The sequence below is a fragment of the Aegilops tauschii genome, chromosome 7 (assembly GCF_002575655.3).
Source record: "Aegilops tauschii subsp. strangulata cultivar AL8/78 chromosome 7, Aet v6.0, whole genome shotgun sequence".
Taxonomy (NCBI): domain Eukaryota; kingdom Viridiplantae; phylum Streptophyta; class Magnoliopsida; order Poales; family Poaceae; genus Aegilops; species Aegilops tauschii.
The window spans coordinates 461,042,625-461,062,965 of NC_053041.3; the positions used below are offsets into that span (position 1 = coordinate 461,042,625).

The 20,341-nt window shown below is 45.9% G+C and overlaps 1 protein-coding gene across 1 annotated transcript; it reads left to right on the top strand.

Moving 5' to 3' along the window:
• Positions 1-293: 293 nt before the first annotated feature.
• On the top strand, positions 294-9,191 carry LOC141027268 (uncharacterized). The gene is made up of 8 exons (XM_073504256.1): positions 294-536; positions 738-1,172; positions 1,298-1,456; positions 1,717-1,944; positions 1,987-2,358; positions 2,450-2,539; positions 2,684-2,774; positions 8,665-9,191. Exons 1-8 carry the CDS (start codon positions 294-296, stop codon positions 9,189-9,191), a joined length of 2,145 nt encoding a protein of 714 aa, XP_073360357.1.
• Positions 9,192-20,341: the final 11,150 nt, after the last annotated feature.

Below are 20,341 nucleotides of genomic sequence, written 5' to 3' on the forward strand. Positions count from 1 at the left end.
CCATGAAGGGCTGGGGGGCGAACCTTGGTGCTGATCTTCGGGCCCGTAAAGGGGACCTGCTGGATCAGATTAAGGTACTAGATGGCCTTGCGGACGGGCCGGGCCTGTCTCCTGACGACTGGATTAGGAGATACTCCCTTGAGGCCTCGCTCATGGACATTTACAAGAGCGAGCAGCTGTTTTGGCAACGTCGAGGGGGCCAGAACTGGCTCCTGAAAGGGATGCGAACACTGCCTACTTCCAGGCGATAGCCAATGGTCGCAGGCGGAAATGTGCCATCCCTTTCCTCTGGGATGGGGGATGTTCTTCTGGAAAGCCCAGAGGACATCTCCACCCATATTTACTCCTTCTATAAGGAGCTGTTTTTGGCTGAGCCGCGTGGAGGCTTCTCCCTCTGCGCCGACTTTTGGCCACTTGCCGACCAGGTCTCCGATGTGGAGAATGCGGAGCTTACTCTCCCTTTCTCTCCCGAGGAGGTGGGACGGGCAATTGCTTCTATGAAAGCTTGCTCGGCCCCGGGGCCGGATGGCCTTCCGGTAGTTTTCTTCCAAAAATTCTGGGAGATCCTGCGTTCGGCCATTATGCCCATGTTCCATGAGTTCTATGTCGGCACTCTTGACATGGCTAGGATTAATTATGGTGTCATATCTCTGATCCCCAAAGTAGTTGGGGCGACGGATATTCGGCAATTCCGCCCCATCACAGTGATCAATGTGTTGGAGTGAATCTTTGCGAAGGTTTGCGTGACCCGTTTATCCCCCGTGGCGGAAAGGATTGCCCACCCCCTTCAGTCCGCGTTCTTGAAGGGCCAGCGGATCCATGACGGGATTCTTGCCCTTCACGAGATTGTCCACGAGGTGGCGTCGAAGGGGCTTAAGGGGGTCTTCCTCAAACTGGATTTCCAGAAGGCTTATGACCATCTGGACTTGTCCTTTTTGAGGTTGGTGATGCAGCGACGAGGATTTGACGAGCGGTGGTGCTCCTGGATCATGCAATTGGTTAGATCTGGAAACACGACGATCAACATCAATGGCGAAGTGGGACCCTTCTTCCAGGCCTCCAGGGGGGTAAAGCAAGGGGATCCTGTCTCCCCCTTGCTTTTCAACCTTACAGTTGATGCCCTTGCGGGCATCCTAGATAAGGCCAAGCTGGTCGGCCACCTTAAGGGTGTGGTTAGTCATCTCATTTCGGATGGGGGGGGGGTACCCACTTGCAGTATGCGGATGACACCATGATTATGGTGGAAGGTTCGGACTCGGACATTGTTAATCTTAAGTTCCTTTTGCTCTGCGTTGAGGAAATGTCTGGACTTAAGATTAACTTTGATAAGAGCGAGGTTGTGGTCCTTGGCTACTCGGAGGCTGAGCAGCACAGGATCGCGGATAACCTCAATTGTAGGTTGGCTTCATTCCCCATATCTTACTTGGGGATGCCCCTGGCCGAGTCTAGGATTTTGGTGAGTGGGTATGATCCGCTTGTGGGACGAGTAGCATCCCGTGCGGAGCCCTGGGCGGTAGGTTCACATCTAAAGGAAGCAAAATTGTCCTCATTAGCTCTAACCTTGCCAGCCTCCCCATGTATATGATGGGGATGTACATCTTGCCCGACGGTGTGCATAGTTCCTCTGACAAGGAGCTAGCTAGGTTCTTCTGGTAGGCAGGGGATGGTCGGCCTAAGTACCATATGGTGAATTTGGCTGACATCTGCTTGCCAAAGGACCGAGGTGGGTTGGGAATCCCTGCGTCTCGCCGTATGAACGTGGTGCTCATGCTTCGTTGGGTTTGGCGGATCTTGCGGGGAGATGGAGGTTTGTGGCTGCAGCTGATTGAGTCCAAGTACCTGCAGGGCCAGCCCCTCTTGGCTTGCTCGCACTCGGCTGGGTCGCACTTTTGGAAATCTGTCCAGGCCATCAAGGATGAGATTAGGTTGGGTTTGCGGTTCTCGGTTGGTAATGAGTCCGGGACCCAGTTTTGGTTGGACCCCTAGCTTGATGGGGAGCCTCTCCGCATGCGGTTTCCGAGGCTCTTTACGAGTTGTGACGACCCGACTGTTCTTGCTTCTGCGGCTGCTTTGGATGAGGGATGGAACATTGAGTTCCGCCGCTCATTCGGACCAGCTGAGGTGCAGGAATGGGCAGACTTGAGGGAAGTAGTCTCTCTTCCTCTGTCCCAGGATCCTGACACTGTTTCTTGGAGTCTTTCTCCTTCGGGAGAATTCTCCGTAAATTCAGCTTATCAGGCGCTATGCCGGCTGCCGGTTCTCCAGTGGTTATCCCCATTGTGGAAAGCGCCGATGCCCCTGAAGATCAAGATTTTCGTGTGGCAGCTTCTCAGAGATCGTTTACCTTCGGGGACCGAGGTGCTGAAATGCCATGGTCCGGGCAATGGCCTTTGCCCCCTTTGCCTCGTCCCAGAAACGGGAACGCACATTTTGTTCTCGTGTGTAGCAGCACATGCACTCTGGTGCTTTGTTCGTGAGGCTCTGGGACCGGATTGGGAGGCCCATGACCTTGCAGAGTTTCTGCGTAAGGGCCACTCAGGTTGGCCGTAAGCGCCGACTGTTCTGGCTTATCTTCGCGGCTATGATGTGGATTCTTTGGACTACTCGCAATAAGATGGTGATTGAGCGGGTGTTCCCGCGGCGTGCTTCTGACTCGTTCTTTAAATTTCTTGCCTTCTTGCAGCACTGGCATCCGCTCGCTAGGCCGAGAGATCGTGACCGGCTTCAACTCTATCTGGACGCTCTGCTGTCTTCCGCGCATCGGCTCTCCGACTGTTCGTCTGCTTCGTAGCTTGCCCTGGCGGCCTTTTATGTTTCTTCTTCTTTTGTTTGGGCGTGTTTGTGTTGTGGCCCCAACAATTTCTTTTATGACTATGATTCAGACTTGGTTGTATGGGCGTATGCTTTATCTATAAAGCGGGGCGAAAGCCTATTTTAAAAGAGTGTTAATCTACAATCCACTTCTCTTCTCTCTTCTTCTCTCTCCTCCAACTCAGTATAAATATAATATTTATATTCATATAGAATGCTTACATCACCTTATTATACACGCTCTTACGCTGCAACACTTGTGAAAAATTATTTTTTCTGTACATGCATGTCAGTACTCGAGCACAGATGGCGCGCACACACACAAACAAAACTTGACGAGTGCCGTGCGAACTGAATTGTGTGCGGGAAATATGGCACCCCAATGATAAGAATCGTAGACTTGTCACCGGCAGCGCTGTAGGGTACACCCGGCTGAGACTCAAAACGCCTCCCTCATCCAGATTGACTTCTATCTTTATTTTACACTCTCTTCATTCCAAATTAGTTATTTAGATTTGTACCTAGACAAGTTTTAGTTTCAGTGTTAGATAGATAAATCGAAGACAGCTAATCTGGGATGGAGGTAACAGAATTTGCGGTCCAAAACAAAAATATATGACTGGGATATCTGGCATACATTTTGACACCAAAAACTAGCTTTTTCACCGCTCTTTTCAATGACTAGCACATATGCCCGTGCGTTGCAACGGGAAAAAACTAACATCATACAGACAAGCACAATAAGCATGGCTCGAAAGCCCATCCTAGTAGGTGCATGTCCTACATTTGAACAGTGCCCCACATGTATCATCGCTTAATCTCCTTCCCGTCCCACCCACAGTGATCGCGGTGTATGCCTAATTAGCACACGTTTGAGCATGGTTCAATCTTAAATCTTAAGACAATGAGATTGGCCATCGCACGACTCACTATCATTCAACCGCGCGCTAGCACAAAGAGGTATTTAAAACATTAAAAATTAGTCTCATCGAGCTAGACGTGAGTGCCCACCTCCTAACAATGAAAAGAGAGGAAAGAAAAAATAGAGGCATCTTTTATCCTATTACTCGTTGCCTAGCCCTCATAATCTTTCTGACTACAAATAAATCCAGTTTCAGCTATTGCACAAAATAACTTCGCGTGACCTTTATGACTACAAAATAAACCCAGTCTCTTTATTATATTAAAAAAAAGTTCCATGATATTGTGGCTAGCGTGTATGCTAGATATTCAATGCAAATGTTGTCCCACTTTTAGAAAAAATCAATGGCTCGTGGTGTAGGAAATTAGTGTGTGTAGTTGGCGGAATATTGTGGGTATTTGCCCTTGATATTGTGTACGCTAGATTTTCAATGCAAATGTTATCCCACTTTCTAAAAAAGAAATCAAAGGCTTGTGGTCTAGGAAATTAATTGTTATCGCTTTTGTGGAATATTCTGGGTATTTTCCGAAATAATGACACGGTTACACAAATCTCACGTGGATTGTTTCCATCTTTTTTCTGCTCGATTCGATCTCGAAGGTTTCCACATGTCAGTTAATTTCCTTCCTTCTTATATGAAAGCCATATTTCGACCCGGACGCTTTTGGGATGCTTCTAATAACCAACGAATGGCAAGTGCTCTTCCTTGTTTAGATCCTATTTCAATCAGAACTTTCCGCGTCGATCCTTTTTTATTACGTCTTGTTTTTACTCCTATATTGGGAGTTACTCTACGTATTGCTTGACGTAAAACCAATAGTGGATTTGTTTCTGTCTTTTGTTATAGCAGCATGTGGATTTGGTAGTTTCCATGCGTCCGATTCAATTTCTTTCCTTCCTTTTTTCCACGTATCAATTGTCTTCCTTCTTATTTACTTGGAAGCACGTTGATTTCCATTACTTTCAATATGATATCCTTCCTTTTTTCCATGGAACAATTTCCTTCCTTCTTATTTGTCAGCACGTGGATTTCCTTTTCAATATAATATCCTTCTTTTTCTCCGCGGATCAATTTTCATCCACCTTATTAAATTCAAGGTGCCTCGCTTATTCTCAGGAAAGCCATTAACATAATATAAATTGGTGAGATTTTATGAAAAATATTGAGGTGGGACTATTAGTTATCAACGAACACTCCACTCTAACACAATCGACGGTAACAGGCTAGGGAGTTGGTCAAGTTTTTTTGTCTGAGCCCAATAGAGGCCCAGTAACGTCACCAATTTAATAGAAAGAGTCTATTATGTAAGGAACACACAACAAATCAGAAACGTGTGGCTAGGCTAGTTGGTAGCCGCAGCGCTTTGATGATAGCGAGGTCATGAGATCAAATCCTAGTAATGGTAATTAATTTCGAAGGGTGGGCTGAGGCCCATGTGAGCGAATCTGACTTTTGTGTCGGTTGAGGCCCGTATGAGCGATGAGTAATCTGATGGGGCTCACGACAAATAATAATACCACCTCGGATAGTAAAAATCACAATAATATGGATGAACGGATGAAAATTTTGAAGAAACCCACCTTGCTTTATTAGTAGGTATAGATATGAAAGTTACACAAGGGGAGCGCAAAAAGGGCAAGTAACGTACTTGTGCTGATTTCGATAGACCAACGAAATTATATTATGTCACTAAAGGACGCCAACTTTATACCAACCATCCTATATTTCAACTGCGAGTCGGTAGCCCTGTTCGCTGTTGCTGCTTCGCTAGTCTCATAGTACTACATAGTATATTGCACCTTACTGTGAGTTCTCGCTGAGGCATAGGAGCTAATCGGGCGATTATATCAGCGAATGATGCGTATCATCTGCTGCTAATCTGGTGGTTGGCAACTAGCCAACTAGTTATATATGTATGGTTTTTGCTGCAATAGCATGTACATCCTCTGTAAAGAAATATAAAAGTATTTAGATCACTTCTTTACGGAGGGAGTATCTACGAGTCGGCAAGCGATCGCTACAGCAATAGCAAGTTTCCATTTATGTGTGTGTTTTGTATGTGAGCAGAGACTATTTATTATTTATTTATGCATGTGCCTGCCCAAAAACGCCATTCCGCTGTTAGGGTTTATAATTTGTGAATTTTTGAGACATGAGTCTAGACGCACCCAATTTAGCAAAAAAGAATATATTAAAAAGTTAAATATTTCGGAAACATTTTTGTAGCAAACATGGTCTAGCATTATAAATGTGTGTATTGTTTTGTGACAAAATGCGTTATGTGGAAATCTTGGCCAAAAATAAATAAATACAAAATTACAGGTACGGAAAATGTTAATAGTAACTTTATTTATATTGTATCATTTTTGTTTTAATTCGCCCAGAATATGACGCGAGTCATTTTGCCGCGCAACTTTACACACATGCATAACGCTAGACCATGTTTGTTTTGGAAAAAGTTTCAGAAACATTTTATTTTTTCTAATATAATTATTTTCAAACTGGCTCCATGTGCATCCATGTTAACAGTTGTATTTCCTCTGATAATATTTGAAGATTCATTTCGGCCATTAATTAGATCAATAATATATGAGATATATGTCATCGCAATTATACTCTCTTTTGCTACACAAGATTAATTTCTATGCATGTACTTCTAAAGTTGGCATGTGTCCTCCAATAATTCTATCTCTACCTCCCTAGCTGACATGTGATTGATCTCTTTTATCAAGTACCCCTACTGACATGCGACTGTTTGGTGTGCCCTCAGTAGGTTGAACCTGCTTTCCACTAGATCACAGTTTTTGTGAATAGAACATAGGACTACCCAGGGACTAATTTTGAATAGATCTGGTGGTGCTCATCGCCAACTCGCCATTCTCCCGTCACCCGTCACCCGTCGTGCCTCCACCGTCCAAAAAACATTTAATAGGATTAATTCTCACCACCCCGGCACCACACGCACAGTCCTTCATCGTTCACCATCGTCGATCGCTGAGCTGGCGCCTCCCCAACCTTCATGTAGATGCAATGGCGCTGCAGGAAACACATTAAGAGTAGAGAGGCAACATAGATGAGAGGTTGAAATTGAAAGCACATAAACACTGTCACGACCCACAAAAGAAGTTTTGTTTGATGGCATGAACAACTTGTCTAACTGCTGTTGTAGATCAAATCCGTAAGATTATCCTAAATTGTTACTCACTCTCCAGAAAAGTGAGGTTATTTTATGATTATAAAACTGCTTTAACTCCCAATATGAATGAAATGAATTGTTGGTTACAACCATAAAATAGTAAAATTGTCTTTATGAGCGAGGTGTAATTCACTCTAGCTCATTTATCTATGTACAAAACATGTGAGGTTAGAGTCCTCTTTCATCGATGTGCAGCCTCTTTAATTCGAATGAATTTTGCAGGATTCTAATCCGTAGGATTTTCCCCTACACTGATTATTGGATTTAAAGGGTTACAACTCATAAGATTTTTTTTCCTTATGATTTGGACTTGATTTCATCTAGAAATTTTTCACTCACTCCAAACTCTTGTATAGAATTTGTTGGTGCAATGATAGGCCCCTTATGTTTTTGGAGTTTGTTGACATAAACAGTATGAGACTTATGTGTTTGCTAATGCACACAGAGTAACAGGTCCCTGAGATATCGAGGAGTTTGATGTAAACGACGAAGATAATCTCCCTGCATTGCAGTGACGGTTATCACCGAAGAATATGATGACAAGAGTGACCCCTTAAAATTGCTGAAGTGAAGCAATTAGTTCGGTGCCCGTCCGAAGAAAATGACTGCGTCCGAGAAGATTGAAGATGAAGTGAAGACGTAGCATTTATTTCGCTGTTCTTCTTCTATTTATTGAGTCATAGGACCAACGTACTATTAAGAGGGGTGTAGCGTTCGAAACTTTGATTATCTGATGCTAAACCCAAAACCTATGAAAGGCGCGAGAGAAATCTCTTTATGCTCCGAGCAAATACTTGCCAGCAAGAGACTGTGATCTTCTTCGATGCGAAAGATTTGTCTCGGACCGAGGATTTAGCATTACTTGTTCCTCAAGTAACGTTACCGTTGCTCCCAGATCTGACCGTTGCAAACGTGTCGGTTGGCCATTGCCTGGACCGCGTGTCCAAAATGGTCATTACCCTTCAGGGAAGGCTGCGGCTATAAATAGCCACCCCGCGCCGCCTTTGTCCGGTGGCTGCTCCATTTGATTTCGAGAAGATTGTTGAGCAACCCCCTCTCTGAGCGATTTGAGTTTAAAATCCGTCGAGAGAAAACCCCTAGAGCCGAAGAATTAGACAGTGGTTTAGCATCACTCGAATCTAAGTCCAGTATGCTTTGCCTATTATTCTTGAGAGCTACAAACTCTCTAGACGGTTAGGTGCCAATTTCTTCAGAGACCAAGAGTGATTGTGGTTCTCGGAGAAGAAGTTTGTAAAGGTTTAGAGATCGCCTTCAAGTATCTACCACGAGTGATTGGCATTGGTTGACAAACCAATTGTCGAGGAGAATAGGGTGAAGGGAGTTTATCTTCCGTGTTAAGTCACAGCCCCTCCAACCAGACGTAGTCCTTGTGCAGAAGGACGAACTGGTCGAACAAATACCGTGTCGTGATTGAGCATCACTGGTTTCATCTGTTACCCATGTTTACTTTCAACAAGTTTTCCTTCATGCGATTTACTTCGATGCATGACTTAGTTTCCTTTCAATACTTAGTTTTAGCTCACTGTAGTTTGTTCCTATTCGCTCTGCTGCAGGGTTCTGAGAGTTTTGAGTTTTTCAAAGAAAATTAAAAACTCCCATTCACCCCCACCCTTTGGTAGACATACTTCGTTCCTACAATTGGTATCAGAGCGAGGTATTCCTTGACTCTGCTCATTTTGGTCTAACAACCTTGGAGTTTAAGTATGTCTTCAGTGAGTTACGAGTCGCATCTCAAGATTCCCATATTCGATGGGACAGACTACCCCTTCTGGAAGGAGAAGATGAAGATCCGTCTCCGAGCTATAGATGATGATATGTGGAATGTGGTGCAATACGGGTTCACGGTTGCAGTACCTCAGCCCCCCATTAACGAGGAGAAGAAACTCATTCAGATGGATGCTCAAGCCAAAGATGAAATTGGTGGCCATCTCTCTCGGGCGCAATTTCTTCGCTATCGCCAGTGTGAAACTGCGAAGGATTTGTGGGATGTCCTCGAGAAGATAAATGAAGGTGTTTCAACTCAGAAAGAAGCTCGAATTGATACTCTTCGAGCTAATCTCAACCGATTCAAGCGCATTGGAAATGAAAGCTGTCAGCAAACCTTCGATCGTCTGAGTGACATATCAAATGAGCTTGAAGGTCTCGGCGCCAAAGACATCACTGACCATGAAGTTGTGAAGAAACTGCTCCGATCTCTTGAGAATTCCTTCGACACGCTTGTTCTGATGATCTACGAATGAGCTAATTTCAAAACCCTCGACTCTGCTGATATCAAGGAAAGACTGAACACACATGAGGAACAAGAAGAAGAGAAAAGAGATCTATATGGTTCAAATCAACGCAAAAATCATGCTCTCAAGGTTGTGGCTGATTCTTCCTTCGATGGAAATGCCGAGGGAGATTCAGATGATCCAGAAAGACTCAGCAAAGATCTCGCACTGATCACGAAAAGATTCCAGCACTTTCACAAGAAGAGTTAGTTCCAGAAAAGAAGTTCAAGCAACTCTGGGGGTTCAAAATCTTCATCGAAACCTACTAGAGAATACACCTGCTTCAAGTGCAAAAAGCCTGGACACTTCATTTTGGACTGTCCTCTCTGGGAAGCTGAAATCCATGCTAGTGGAAGTATGACTCGGCAACTATCGAGGCAAAAGCAAGAGCAAGAACTACGACTCCGATGATGAGAAGAAAACAAAGAAATTCTTCAAGAAGAAGGACAACTCCACCTCAAAATCTTCGTCAAGATCCTCATCAAGGAACCCTTCTAAGTCCTCCTCCAACCACAAGAATAACTCTCGCAAGGCCAAGGCGTACATCGGCAAGGAAATGGATTCTGATGAAGAACAATCATCTGACTCCGAAGAAGCTAATGAATCTGATGAGAATTCTGATTCTAGCATGGCTAGCATTGCTTATGCATCCTCCTCTACAGCAAACTCTTCGGGAATCCTTCAAGCGATAATGAATCTCCTGCCTATTGTTGATGGAAATATGCCCTAGAGGCAATAATAAAATGGTTATTATCATATTTCCTTAATCATGATGAAGGTTTATTATTCATGCTAGAATTATGGAACGGAAACTTAAATACATGTGTGGATACATAAACAAATATCGTGTCCCTAGTGAGCCTCTACTAGACTAGCTCGTTGATCAGAGATGGTTAAGGTTTCCTAACCATAGACATGAGTTGTCATTTGATAACGGGATCACATCATTAGGAGAATGATGTGATGGACAAGACCCAACCGTTAGCATAGCATATGATCGTTCAGTTTATTGCTATTGCTTTCTTAATGTCAAATACATGTTTGTTCGACCTTGAGATCATGCAACTCCCAGACTCCGGAGGAATGCCTTGTGTGCCATCAAACGTCACAACATAACTGGGTGATCATAAAGGTGCTCTACAGGTATCTCCGAAGGTGTCTGTTGGGTTGGCATGGATCGAGACTGATTGTCACTCCGTGTGAAGGAGAGGTATCTTTGGGCCCTCTCGGTAATACAACATCACAAGAAGCTTGCAAGCAAAGTGACTAAGGAGTTAGTTACGTGATGATGTATTACGGAACGAGTAAAGAGACTTGACGGTAATGAGATTGAACTAGGTATGGAGATACCGACGGTCGAATCTCGAGCAAGTAACATACCGACAGACAAAGGGAACTACATATGTTGTCATAAAGGTTCGACTGATAAAGATCTTCGTGGAATATGTAGGAACCAATATGGGCATCTAGGTCCCGCTATTGGTTATTGACTGGAGAAGCGTCTTGATCATGTATATATCATTCTCGAACCCGTAGGGTCCGCACGCTTAACGTTCGTTGACGATATATTATTATATGAGTTATGTATGTTGGTGACCGAATGTTGTTCGGAGTCCCGGATAAGATCATGGACATGACGAGGAGCTCCGAAATGGTCCGAAGGTAAAGATTGATGTATAGGATGATATGGTTGGGCCAAGGGGTAAGGACCATGAGGCCGTAAGACACTACACATAGGGGTTTTCTCGGAGGCAGGGGCTAGACGCCAAGGTTCCTGGCGTCTACCCCCTGGGCCAGATGCCGTAGTCCGTGGCATTTATGTAAACGCCAGGAACCGTGGCGTTTGGCCCTGGAAGTCTGAGAAGGACTCTTCTTTGCGTGCTAAACCAACTTTGAGGAGGCTCTTTCTCCAAGAAACGACCCCAGGGCTCAACATATAAATAGAGGGGTACGGCTAGCACCCGGAACACATCAAAATTCACCAAGCCATGTGCCGGCAACTCCGCCCCTCTAGTTTATCCTCCGTCATAGTTTCCGTTGTGCTTGGTGAAGCCCTGCGGAGATTGTTCTTCACCACCACCGTCACCACGCTGTCGTGCTGCCGGAACTCATCTACTACTTCACCCCTCTTCCTGGATCAAGAAGGTGAGGACGTCATCGAGCTGAATGTGTGCTGAAAGCGGAGGTGCCGTACGTTCGGTACTTGATCAGGATGGATCGTGAAGGTGTACGACTACATCAACCGTGTTGATAAACTCTTTCGCTTAGCGATCTTCAAGGGTATGAAGATGCTCTCCCCCTCTCGTAGCTATGCATCTCCATGGATAGATCTTGCGTGTGCGTAGAAATTTTTTATTTTCCATGCAACATTCCCCAACAGTGGCATCATGAGCCAGGTCTATGCGTAGATGATATGCACGAGTAGAACATAATGGACTTGTGGGCGGTGATGTTCATATTGCTGACCACCAACATCTTATTTTGATTCGGCGGCATTATGGGATGAAGCGGCCCGGACCAACTTTACATGTCCACGTACATGAGACTGATTCCACCAACTGATGCAACTTGTTCTGCATAAGGTGGCTGGCCGGTGTCTGTTTCTCTCACTTTATTTTAATCGAATTTGACTACGGCTGGTCCTTGAAGAAGGTTAAAACAGCAAACTTGATAATCATCGTTGTGGTTTTGCGTAGGTAAGAACGGTTCTTGCTAGTTACCCATAGCAGCCACGTAAAACTTGCAACAACAAAGTAGAAGATGTCTAACTTGTTTTGCAGGGTATATTATGATGTGATATGGTCAAGACATGATGGGATATACGTTGTTGTATGAGATGACTGTGTTTTGTAATATCGACAACCGGCAGGAGCCTTAGGGTTGTCTCTTAATTATTGTATGGCATGCGTGCCAATCATTAAGCGCCATGTAATTGCTTTACTTTATCGCTATGCGTTAGCAATAGTTGTAGAAGCAATAGTTGGCGAGACGACCCCGAAACAACAACGGAGATCAAGGTGGCAATGGAGATCATGACATTCCTTTGGAGATGGAGATCAAAAGCACAAGATGATGATGGCCATATCATGTCACATATTTTGATTGCATGTGATATTTATCCTTTATGCATCTTATTTTTCTTAGAACGACAGTAGCATTATAAGATGATCCCTTCACTTAATTTCAAGATAAAAGTGTTCTCCCTGAGTATGCACCATTGCTAAAGTTTGTCGTTTCGAAGCATCTCGTGATGATCGGGTGTGTGCTACCTCTTGAGCTTGCGTTGGTTTTTTCCCTTGAAGAGGAAAGGGTGATGCAGCAAAGTAGAGTAAGTATTTCCCTCATCTTTTGAGAACCAAGATGTCACGCCCAATATGCGACCCTATCCTAAAGGAACTCGAAGGTCCCACCAAGGATAGAAGCGCATATTGGATACGCTTTTGCAAGGTGGATATCATTACATCGTACCATTACATAATAGCTAGGGATACATACAAAGGCATACAAATGCCACAATAATACATCAATACATCATACATGAGGACAACATCCGACTACGGATGAAACACAAACAGAAACTCAAACGACATCGACCCTGCTAGCCCAGGCTACCGACCAGGAACCTAACCCAAGATCGACAAAGAAGAAGAAGAACTCCAAAACAAGTAAACATCGCTCTCGCGTCATGATCATCACATTACCTGCACCTGCAACTGTTGTTATAGAAAACTGTGAGCCACGAGGACTCAGCAATCCCATTACCATGGGTATCAAGACTAGCAAAGCTTAATGGGTATGGAAAGGCTAAGTGGTGAGGTTGCAGCAAGCGACTAAGCAATGTATGGTGGCTAACTTACGAGTACAAGAGTAAGATGAGAAACTACGCAACAGTCGCAAACTAGTAATGATCAATAAGTGATCCTGAACTACTTACGTTCAAACATAACCCAACCGTGTTCTCCTCTCGAACTTCCCCAAAAAGAGACAGTCACGGTTACGCACACGGTTGGTGTATTTTAATTGAGTTTACTTCAAGTCCTCTACAACCGGATATTAACAAATTCCCATCTGCCACATAACCGCGGGCACGGCTCTTAGAAGTTTAAACCCTGCAGGGGTGTCCCAACTTAGCCCATGACAAGCTCACGATCCTTGGAGACAACCCTCCATTGTGGGACCCTCCGATCAGACTCGGAATCCCGGTGCACAAGACCTTTCGACAATGGTAAAACAAGTCCAACAAGACCTCCCGGCGTGCCGACACCCTGATAGTAGCCGCCCGTATCTCGTCTCAGGCCACGACCGGATTGTCCAAACTTCTGGTAGGCCAAAATAACAGAGTTGCCCCTGGCGGCCACTGGCGGTTGACAGGTTTGGACCAACACTCATGAGGAGCACTGGCCCCGGGGGGTTGATTAAGAATCCTCGGGGTCCGGAAAGTCCCTACGCAAGCTTTAGTTGTTATTAGGAAAATGGTAAAACCAAGGTTGGGCCTTGCTGGAAGAGATTTATTCAAAGCGAACTGTCAAGAGGGCCCATAAACCCTCACCGTGCTAGGGACGCAAAATCAAGGAACATAACACCGGTATGACGGAAACTAGGGCGGCAAGAGTGGAACAAAACACCAGGCATAAGGCCGAGCCTTCCACCCTTTACCAAGTATATAGATGCATTAATTAAATAAAAGATATTGTGATATCCCATGATATCCATGATATCCATGTCCCAACATGGAACAACCTGCAACTGCACCTGCAACTAGCAACACTATAAGAGGGGCTGAGCAAAGCGGTAACATAGCCAAACAATGGTTTGCTAGGAAGGGTGAAAATGTTAGAGGCTGTCATGGCAATTTGGGAGGCTTGATAATAAGTGGTAGGTAGCACGACATAGCGATAGCATCGAGACAACTAGCATAGCAAAGATAGTAGTGAGATCCAAGGTGATGGTCTTCTTGCCTGAAATCCCGCTAGGAAGAAGAACGAGTCCATGAAGAAGACGATCCCACGTAGTCGAACGAATCCTCACAAACGCAACGAAATAGGAACTACCGAGAAGGAGCACAACCGAAAAGAAGCAAACAACATGGTAAACACACAACACATAAACATGACATGATGCCCAACCAAGTATGATGCATGACAAGGCTACATGATGCTACTCATGGCAAGAGATGATGCATACAAGAACAACACATCAAAGCAAGTTTAAATGAGGCCGGAAACAACATATAACAATTCCGGTCAGTCCTCATATGCAAATTTCGAAATTGGTCCAGATCTGAACAAAACATTATGTTAAAGTTGTTAAACAGAAGTTAAAGTGCACCAAGATGATCTACGTGTTTTTTAGTCAAGTTACATATAATGTTCATTTAATTCGGAGCTACGACCTAGAAGATATGAGCAAAACAAGTTAAACATGACATTGATGCAAATGAAAGCAAAACAACATCACAAACACTCCAAAACATGGATGCAACAAGGTAACATGAAACTACATGCAAAACCAAGCAAGTTTCAGGTAGAGCATGCTGCAAACGGAGCCACGGTTCAACACATACACACAATACAAGTTTCAAACACAATCTGCGCAAAACAGCAACTAAGCACTTTGCAATCTAGGAAACAACATGTTACAGGAAAAATATGGGCATGAACATGATATGCACTCAAATTACAGATTACATGCTTCAAATATCATCAAGGTTCAGGTTCAGAGGCATCAAGGTTAATCCAAGAAGATCAATGCAAGAAGCAACTTAATAACACAGATTATGACTTAGTGAAAAACAGGGCATATATGTGGGCAGGAATAACATGTTGACATGTTGAAGGCATGAAACAAACATGCTATAGTGCAAGATCATGGCAAACAAAAGCATGGAATTAAAGTACAAGTAAAACATGCCAAAACATGATTACTAAGCATCTCCATAAAACTAATAGATCAATGGCATTCATCAAGACAAGATTGCAAGTTCAAAACAGATTCTCAGACTTAGAGGAAATCTGGGAATGCAAAACAATAACATTATGATGCTGATTTGGAGGCACATAAAAGCAAGCATAACAACTTTAATAATCATGGAAAAGACATGGGAATGTAGTATACATGCTATACTTCAACTTAGTCCAGGGCACAAGTTCATATGATGCGTGGAGTAATTACTATGATAGTTGCAAAAAGGAACATGCTGTTAACAGGTTGACAGATTTAGCATGGTGACAACTTGAGAGCACGAAAGAGACAAAATACAGCAAGTTATATGGCAACCAAGGGCATGGCATCAACGTACACATAACAAAGAGCAAATAACATCAAGGCATCATAAACATATGTGTTGGGGATATTACCACTGAGTATAAACAGGCCAGGAGGGGCCGGGTTATACCCATAATGAGTTATTCATATTGAAGCCCATGAAGATAAGGAGTATGGCGCTTTACGGAGGAGATCTACATGAAGGCCCAGGGCACAAAGGCGGATTAGGGCCCATAGACATAAACCACCATATGATATGTAACTTGTGTTGTAAGATAGGAAAGGGTAGAAACCGAGCCAGACACGTTTATGAGCCGGCCGGGATTCTGTGAACCGCCGGGCGTCAACCTGTGTATATAAAGGGACGACCCGGCGGAGGTTTAGGGGCAACAAACAACAACTTGCGAGCCAGGTCAAGCGGATTCGCTCCCTGGTCATCGAAACCCTAGCAATTCCACCTCAACTGGATTAGGCCTTTACCTTCACCGCAAGGGGCCGAACCAGTATAAACTCCTTGCGTCCTTTGTCCCGCTTTAACCCCTTTAAGCTAACCCGTCGTGATGGCTCCACGACTAAGTCCTCACACTAGGACATCTGCCGTGACAAAACCACGACAGTTGACGCCCACCGTGGGCCTATCGCACGATGGTTTCAAGTTCTTAGAGGGCAGCTTCGAAGGGCTCAAGGGATACGCTGTGGGCCGGATGACCAAGAGTCGTCACGGCAAGCTCTACATCGACGACGCAGGCTGGGGCCCCGAGGCCGGCTCAATTGAGTACGGGTGCCGGGTCCCCTTCGGCGGCATTCACGTGTTCATTAGCAAGATCGGCGAACCGGGCCCTGAGCCGAACATCTGCACCGACATCGTCGAAACGGCTCAGCATGCGAGACTCACCCGGGTTCGGCCTGCCGTGAAGCGTGCCTTCTTGGGAGTCATTCACGGAGCGGAATCTGAGGATAGATCGGTATCTGGTGGTGAAACTGTTGTCTACTCTGATGACGAGTCATCTACCAGAGAGACCGAGTCATTATACCAACTGCAAGATGGCCAGTTTGGGGGCTGTTCCGATAGCGACAGTATTCCGGACCCCTTCGATCCGCCGAGCCGAGTTGCGATCTTCATGGCCGGTACACAGCCTGCGCAACACTCTTCGACTGCAGTGGCGATGATCTCCGGGTCAGCAGCGGCGGCAGCAGCCGGAGCAGGAGGCCCTGCGCGACCGCCGGCTCAGGTTTTATCTGATTTATTTGACACTTTGGCAACACTGCTAGCGGCGGAAGTTAACCGGCGAATCAGGATGAGCATAACGCGGAAGTCGCGAAAGTGAAGGATCAGATAGCTCAGGCCAAGGCAGACTTGGTAGCTGAGGACACCAGGATGGCTGCAGAGCGGGCCGAGTTAGATGCACAGGCTTACCGGCTTATGTTGGATCAGAGCGCGTCAAATGAGGTCATGAGGAGAAGGTACCGGTCTCACCTGCCTCCGGTTTATGAGGCAAGTAATCTCTTTAACACGCCAGGAGCAGGAACCAGTAACCAGCCAATGGTAAACCGGGTGGAGGCACCTGGAACGGGGGCGCCAGTTCAGTCGCGCACGATGGATCCGCCTCGTCAGAACAACGTCTTGTCGCAGCACGTCTCAACGCCTCTGGGTCATTACTCTAACCCGTTGGATAACATAGTCGCTGCCACTTCACGATTGGCGGCTTTCCCGATCGAAGGCGAGTCTCCAGTAGCGGTTGAGACACGACGGGCTAGAGAGCTCCTTCAGACAGCCTTGACTCAGCAGCAGGCTTATTCGTATAGCCGCGAGAGGATTCATTCCACTCCCCGCCCAAGCCGGAGTTACAGCAGGCGTATTGATGAACCGGCTGTGTCAAGCAGCGCGCGGAACAGTAACCCGCCTTGAGGGTATAACCCGGTGGGCGGTGGTAATAATGCTCAGGACGTGGTGGATCATGGTAGGGCACGTCGAGAAGCCGAGTTAGCGGTGCAGTACGCGGCCCGCCAAATCACTCCCGTTCGTCCGACAACTTCGGTGGAACCAGGAGTTACCTCCAGTTCTTTGGGGGTGCCGTGTTTCACACCGGCTCTACGTAATGTGCGGCTGCCCAAGGATTTCAAGGGTCCATGTGAAGTGCCCAATTACACGGCCGATTTACCCCCTGAGTCATGCATCGAAAGCTATGAGATGGCAATGGAGATGCTGGATGTGGATGATGCGGCATGCGCTAAATACTTCACCATGATGTTGGAAGGAACAGCTCGCACTTGGCTGAAAAATTTGCCGGCTAACTCCATCGGGTCATGGGCCAAGTTAAAGGCCCGGTTTATCCAGAATTTCAAAGACACGTGCAAGCAGCCCATGTCAATCGTGGATTTAGCGGCATGTGTCCAAGAGGAAGGTGAATCAACAAACCATTGGGTGCGCCGGGTTTCAGAAATCTTGCATTCATCGGACCGCATCAACGCTGATACAGCAGTTTTGACGTTGGAAGGCAATTGCCGGTTCGCGCCTCCGAAGCTGAAGCTGGGACGGCTCAAGCGTCACTGCAATGACATGGGGACGCTTATGGCAGCTCTGGTCAAGTATGCCGACATTGATAGTACCAAGGGCCCTGAGTCTGAAGATGAAAAGCCGGGGAAGGGAAAGAAGAGCGGCAGCATAACCCGGCGGGTCATGGAAACAACGGTAAGCGTAAAGCGGATAACAGTTTAGATTGTGTGGCTAACACCAACACGCAAAATAATGGTCAGCGTCGTAAGGGTAAACCGCCCCCGCGGGGCGGAGGATCAGGTGTCAATCTTGGGCGCCTGTTAAACCAGCCTTGCCCGAGGCATGGGACGCGAGAAAGGCCAGCTACACATCTCTGGAAGGATTGCTTTATCACGCGGGAGTTCAAAAACTCGGATCTTTTCCAATATGATCATGGGTCGTCCGGCGGTTCAGGGCCCAGTTCTCATGGGCCGGGTTATGGTGGCGGCAGTTCTGGCTCGGATTTCATAGTAATCAAGACGGACATGGCAATCAAGGCAGTCAGGATAACCAGGGTGGTTATAATCATCAGGGGAGTCAGCAGCAGCAGTAGTCGGGTTACCAGAGCAACCCGAAGCAGTTGAATAGTGGGCAGTATCATGTCTTCACCACTAGCCTGTGCAAGCGCGATCAGAAGCTTCATAAAAGGGCAGTGAACTCCGTTGAACCGGCAGTGCCCCGTTACTTGCGCTGGTCTGAACAGCCCATTGTGTGGAGTCGAGGATCATCCGCCCCGGGTTGATAATCCGGGTCATGTGGCATTGGTGGTGGCACCTCAGGTTGGAGGGTATAAGTTCACCAAGGTGCTCATGGATGGAGGGAGCAGTATCAACATCCTTTATTATGAAACCTTCCGTCGCATGGGGTTGACAGATAAAAATCTTAAACCGTCAAACACCGTTTTCCATGGTGTGGTGCGTGGTAAATCGGCGTATCCAGTTGGTAAGATAGCTCTGGAGGTTGGAGATGATCATGATTCAAGATCAGAGACATTGACCTTTGAAGTGGTAAAGATCAGGAGCCCGTATCATGCCCTGTTTGGACGGCCGGCTTATGCTAAGTTCATGGCAAGGCCCTGTTATGTTTATCTGCAGCTCAAGATGCCGGGTCATAAGGGGACCATCACAGTACATGGGAGCCGTAAGACCGCTTTCGAATGTGAAGAAGGTGATGCGGCCTATGCTGAGTCGGTTTGTGCAACAGAGGAGTTGAAGTTCTACAAAGACAATGTTGATCCGGCGGATATGACCTCTTTGAAAAAGCCAACTACAGAGCATGATCTGGCCTTGAAGTTTAAATCGGCTGATGAGACTAAGCTGGTTGATTTTTTTCTGGCGATTCATCCAAGCAGTTCAGCATCAGCGCTAACCTGGATCCGAAATAGGAAAGCGCGCTCATCGAGTTCATCCGTGAGAACCGGGACATCTTTGCATGGAAACCTTCTGACATGCCAGGTGTACCGAGCGAACTCGCTGAGCACACTCTTAATATCGATCCCAAGTTTAAACCGGTCAAACAGTTTCTCCACCGCTTCAATGAAGAAAGATGCAAGGCCATTGGTGAAGAGGTAGCCAGGCTCTTGGCGGCTGGGTTTATCATTGAAGTATTTCATCCTGAGTGGTTGGCTAATTCGGTGCTAGTACTTAAGAAAAACGGCACTTGGCGTATGTGTGTGGAGTACACAGATTTGAACAAGGCTTGTCCAGTGGATCCTTTTGCTCTGCCTCGTATTGATCAAATCATTGATGCTACGGCGGGTTGTGAGCGTTTGAGCTTTATGGACGCTTATTCTGGTTATCATCAGATTAAGATGGCAATTAAGGACCAGGATAAGACAACTTTTATAACTCCCTTTGGAGCCTTCTGCTACGTACCTATGCCTTTTGGGCTCAAGAGTGCCCAGGCAACTTATCAGCGGTGTGTGCAGAATTGCCGTCATAATCAGATTGGGTGCAATGTTCATGCTTATGTGGATGATATTGTGGTAAAGTCCAGAAAAGAGGAGATGTTGATAGATGATTTGAAGGAAACTTTTGATAATCTCCGGGTTTATAAAATGATGCTTAATCCGGCCAAGTGTGCCTTTGGTGTTCCGGGAGGCAAGCTCTTGGGTTTTCTGGTGTCAAACAGGGGCATTGAAGCTAATCCGGAGAAAATCAAAGCTACTACGTCTCTGGCTAAACCGGCGTGTATCAACGATGTTCAACGTTTGGCGGGTCGTATTGCAGCGCTGGGCCGGTTTATCAGCCGGCTGGGAGAGAAAGCTATCCCTCTATATCAGGTGATGAAAAATACAGACAATTTTGTCTGGAGTGATGCT

Bases quoted from the DNA above. Each gene is read 5' to 3' on its own strand.
- LOC141027268 (XM_073504256.1), top strand. From the start codon at position 294: ATGGGGGATGTTCTTCTGGAAAGCCCAGAGGACATCTCCACCCATATT. The intron at 1,457-1,716 runs GTGAGTGGGTAT...TGCTTGCCAAAG, and splicing joins TGGCCGAGTCTAGGATTTTG to GACCGAGGTGGGTTGGGAAT. The intron at 2,359-2,449 runs GTGCTGAAATGC...CGTGTGTAGCAG, and splicing joins GTTTACCTTCGGGGACCGAG to CACATGCACTCTGGTGCTTT.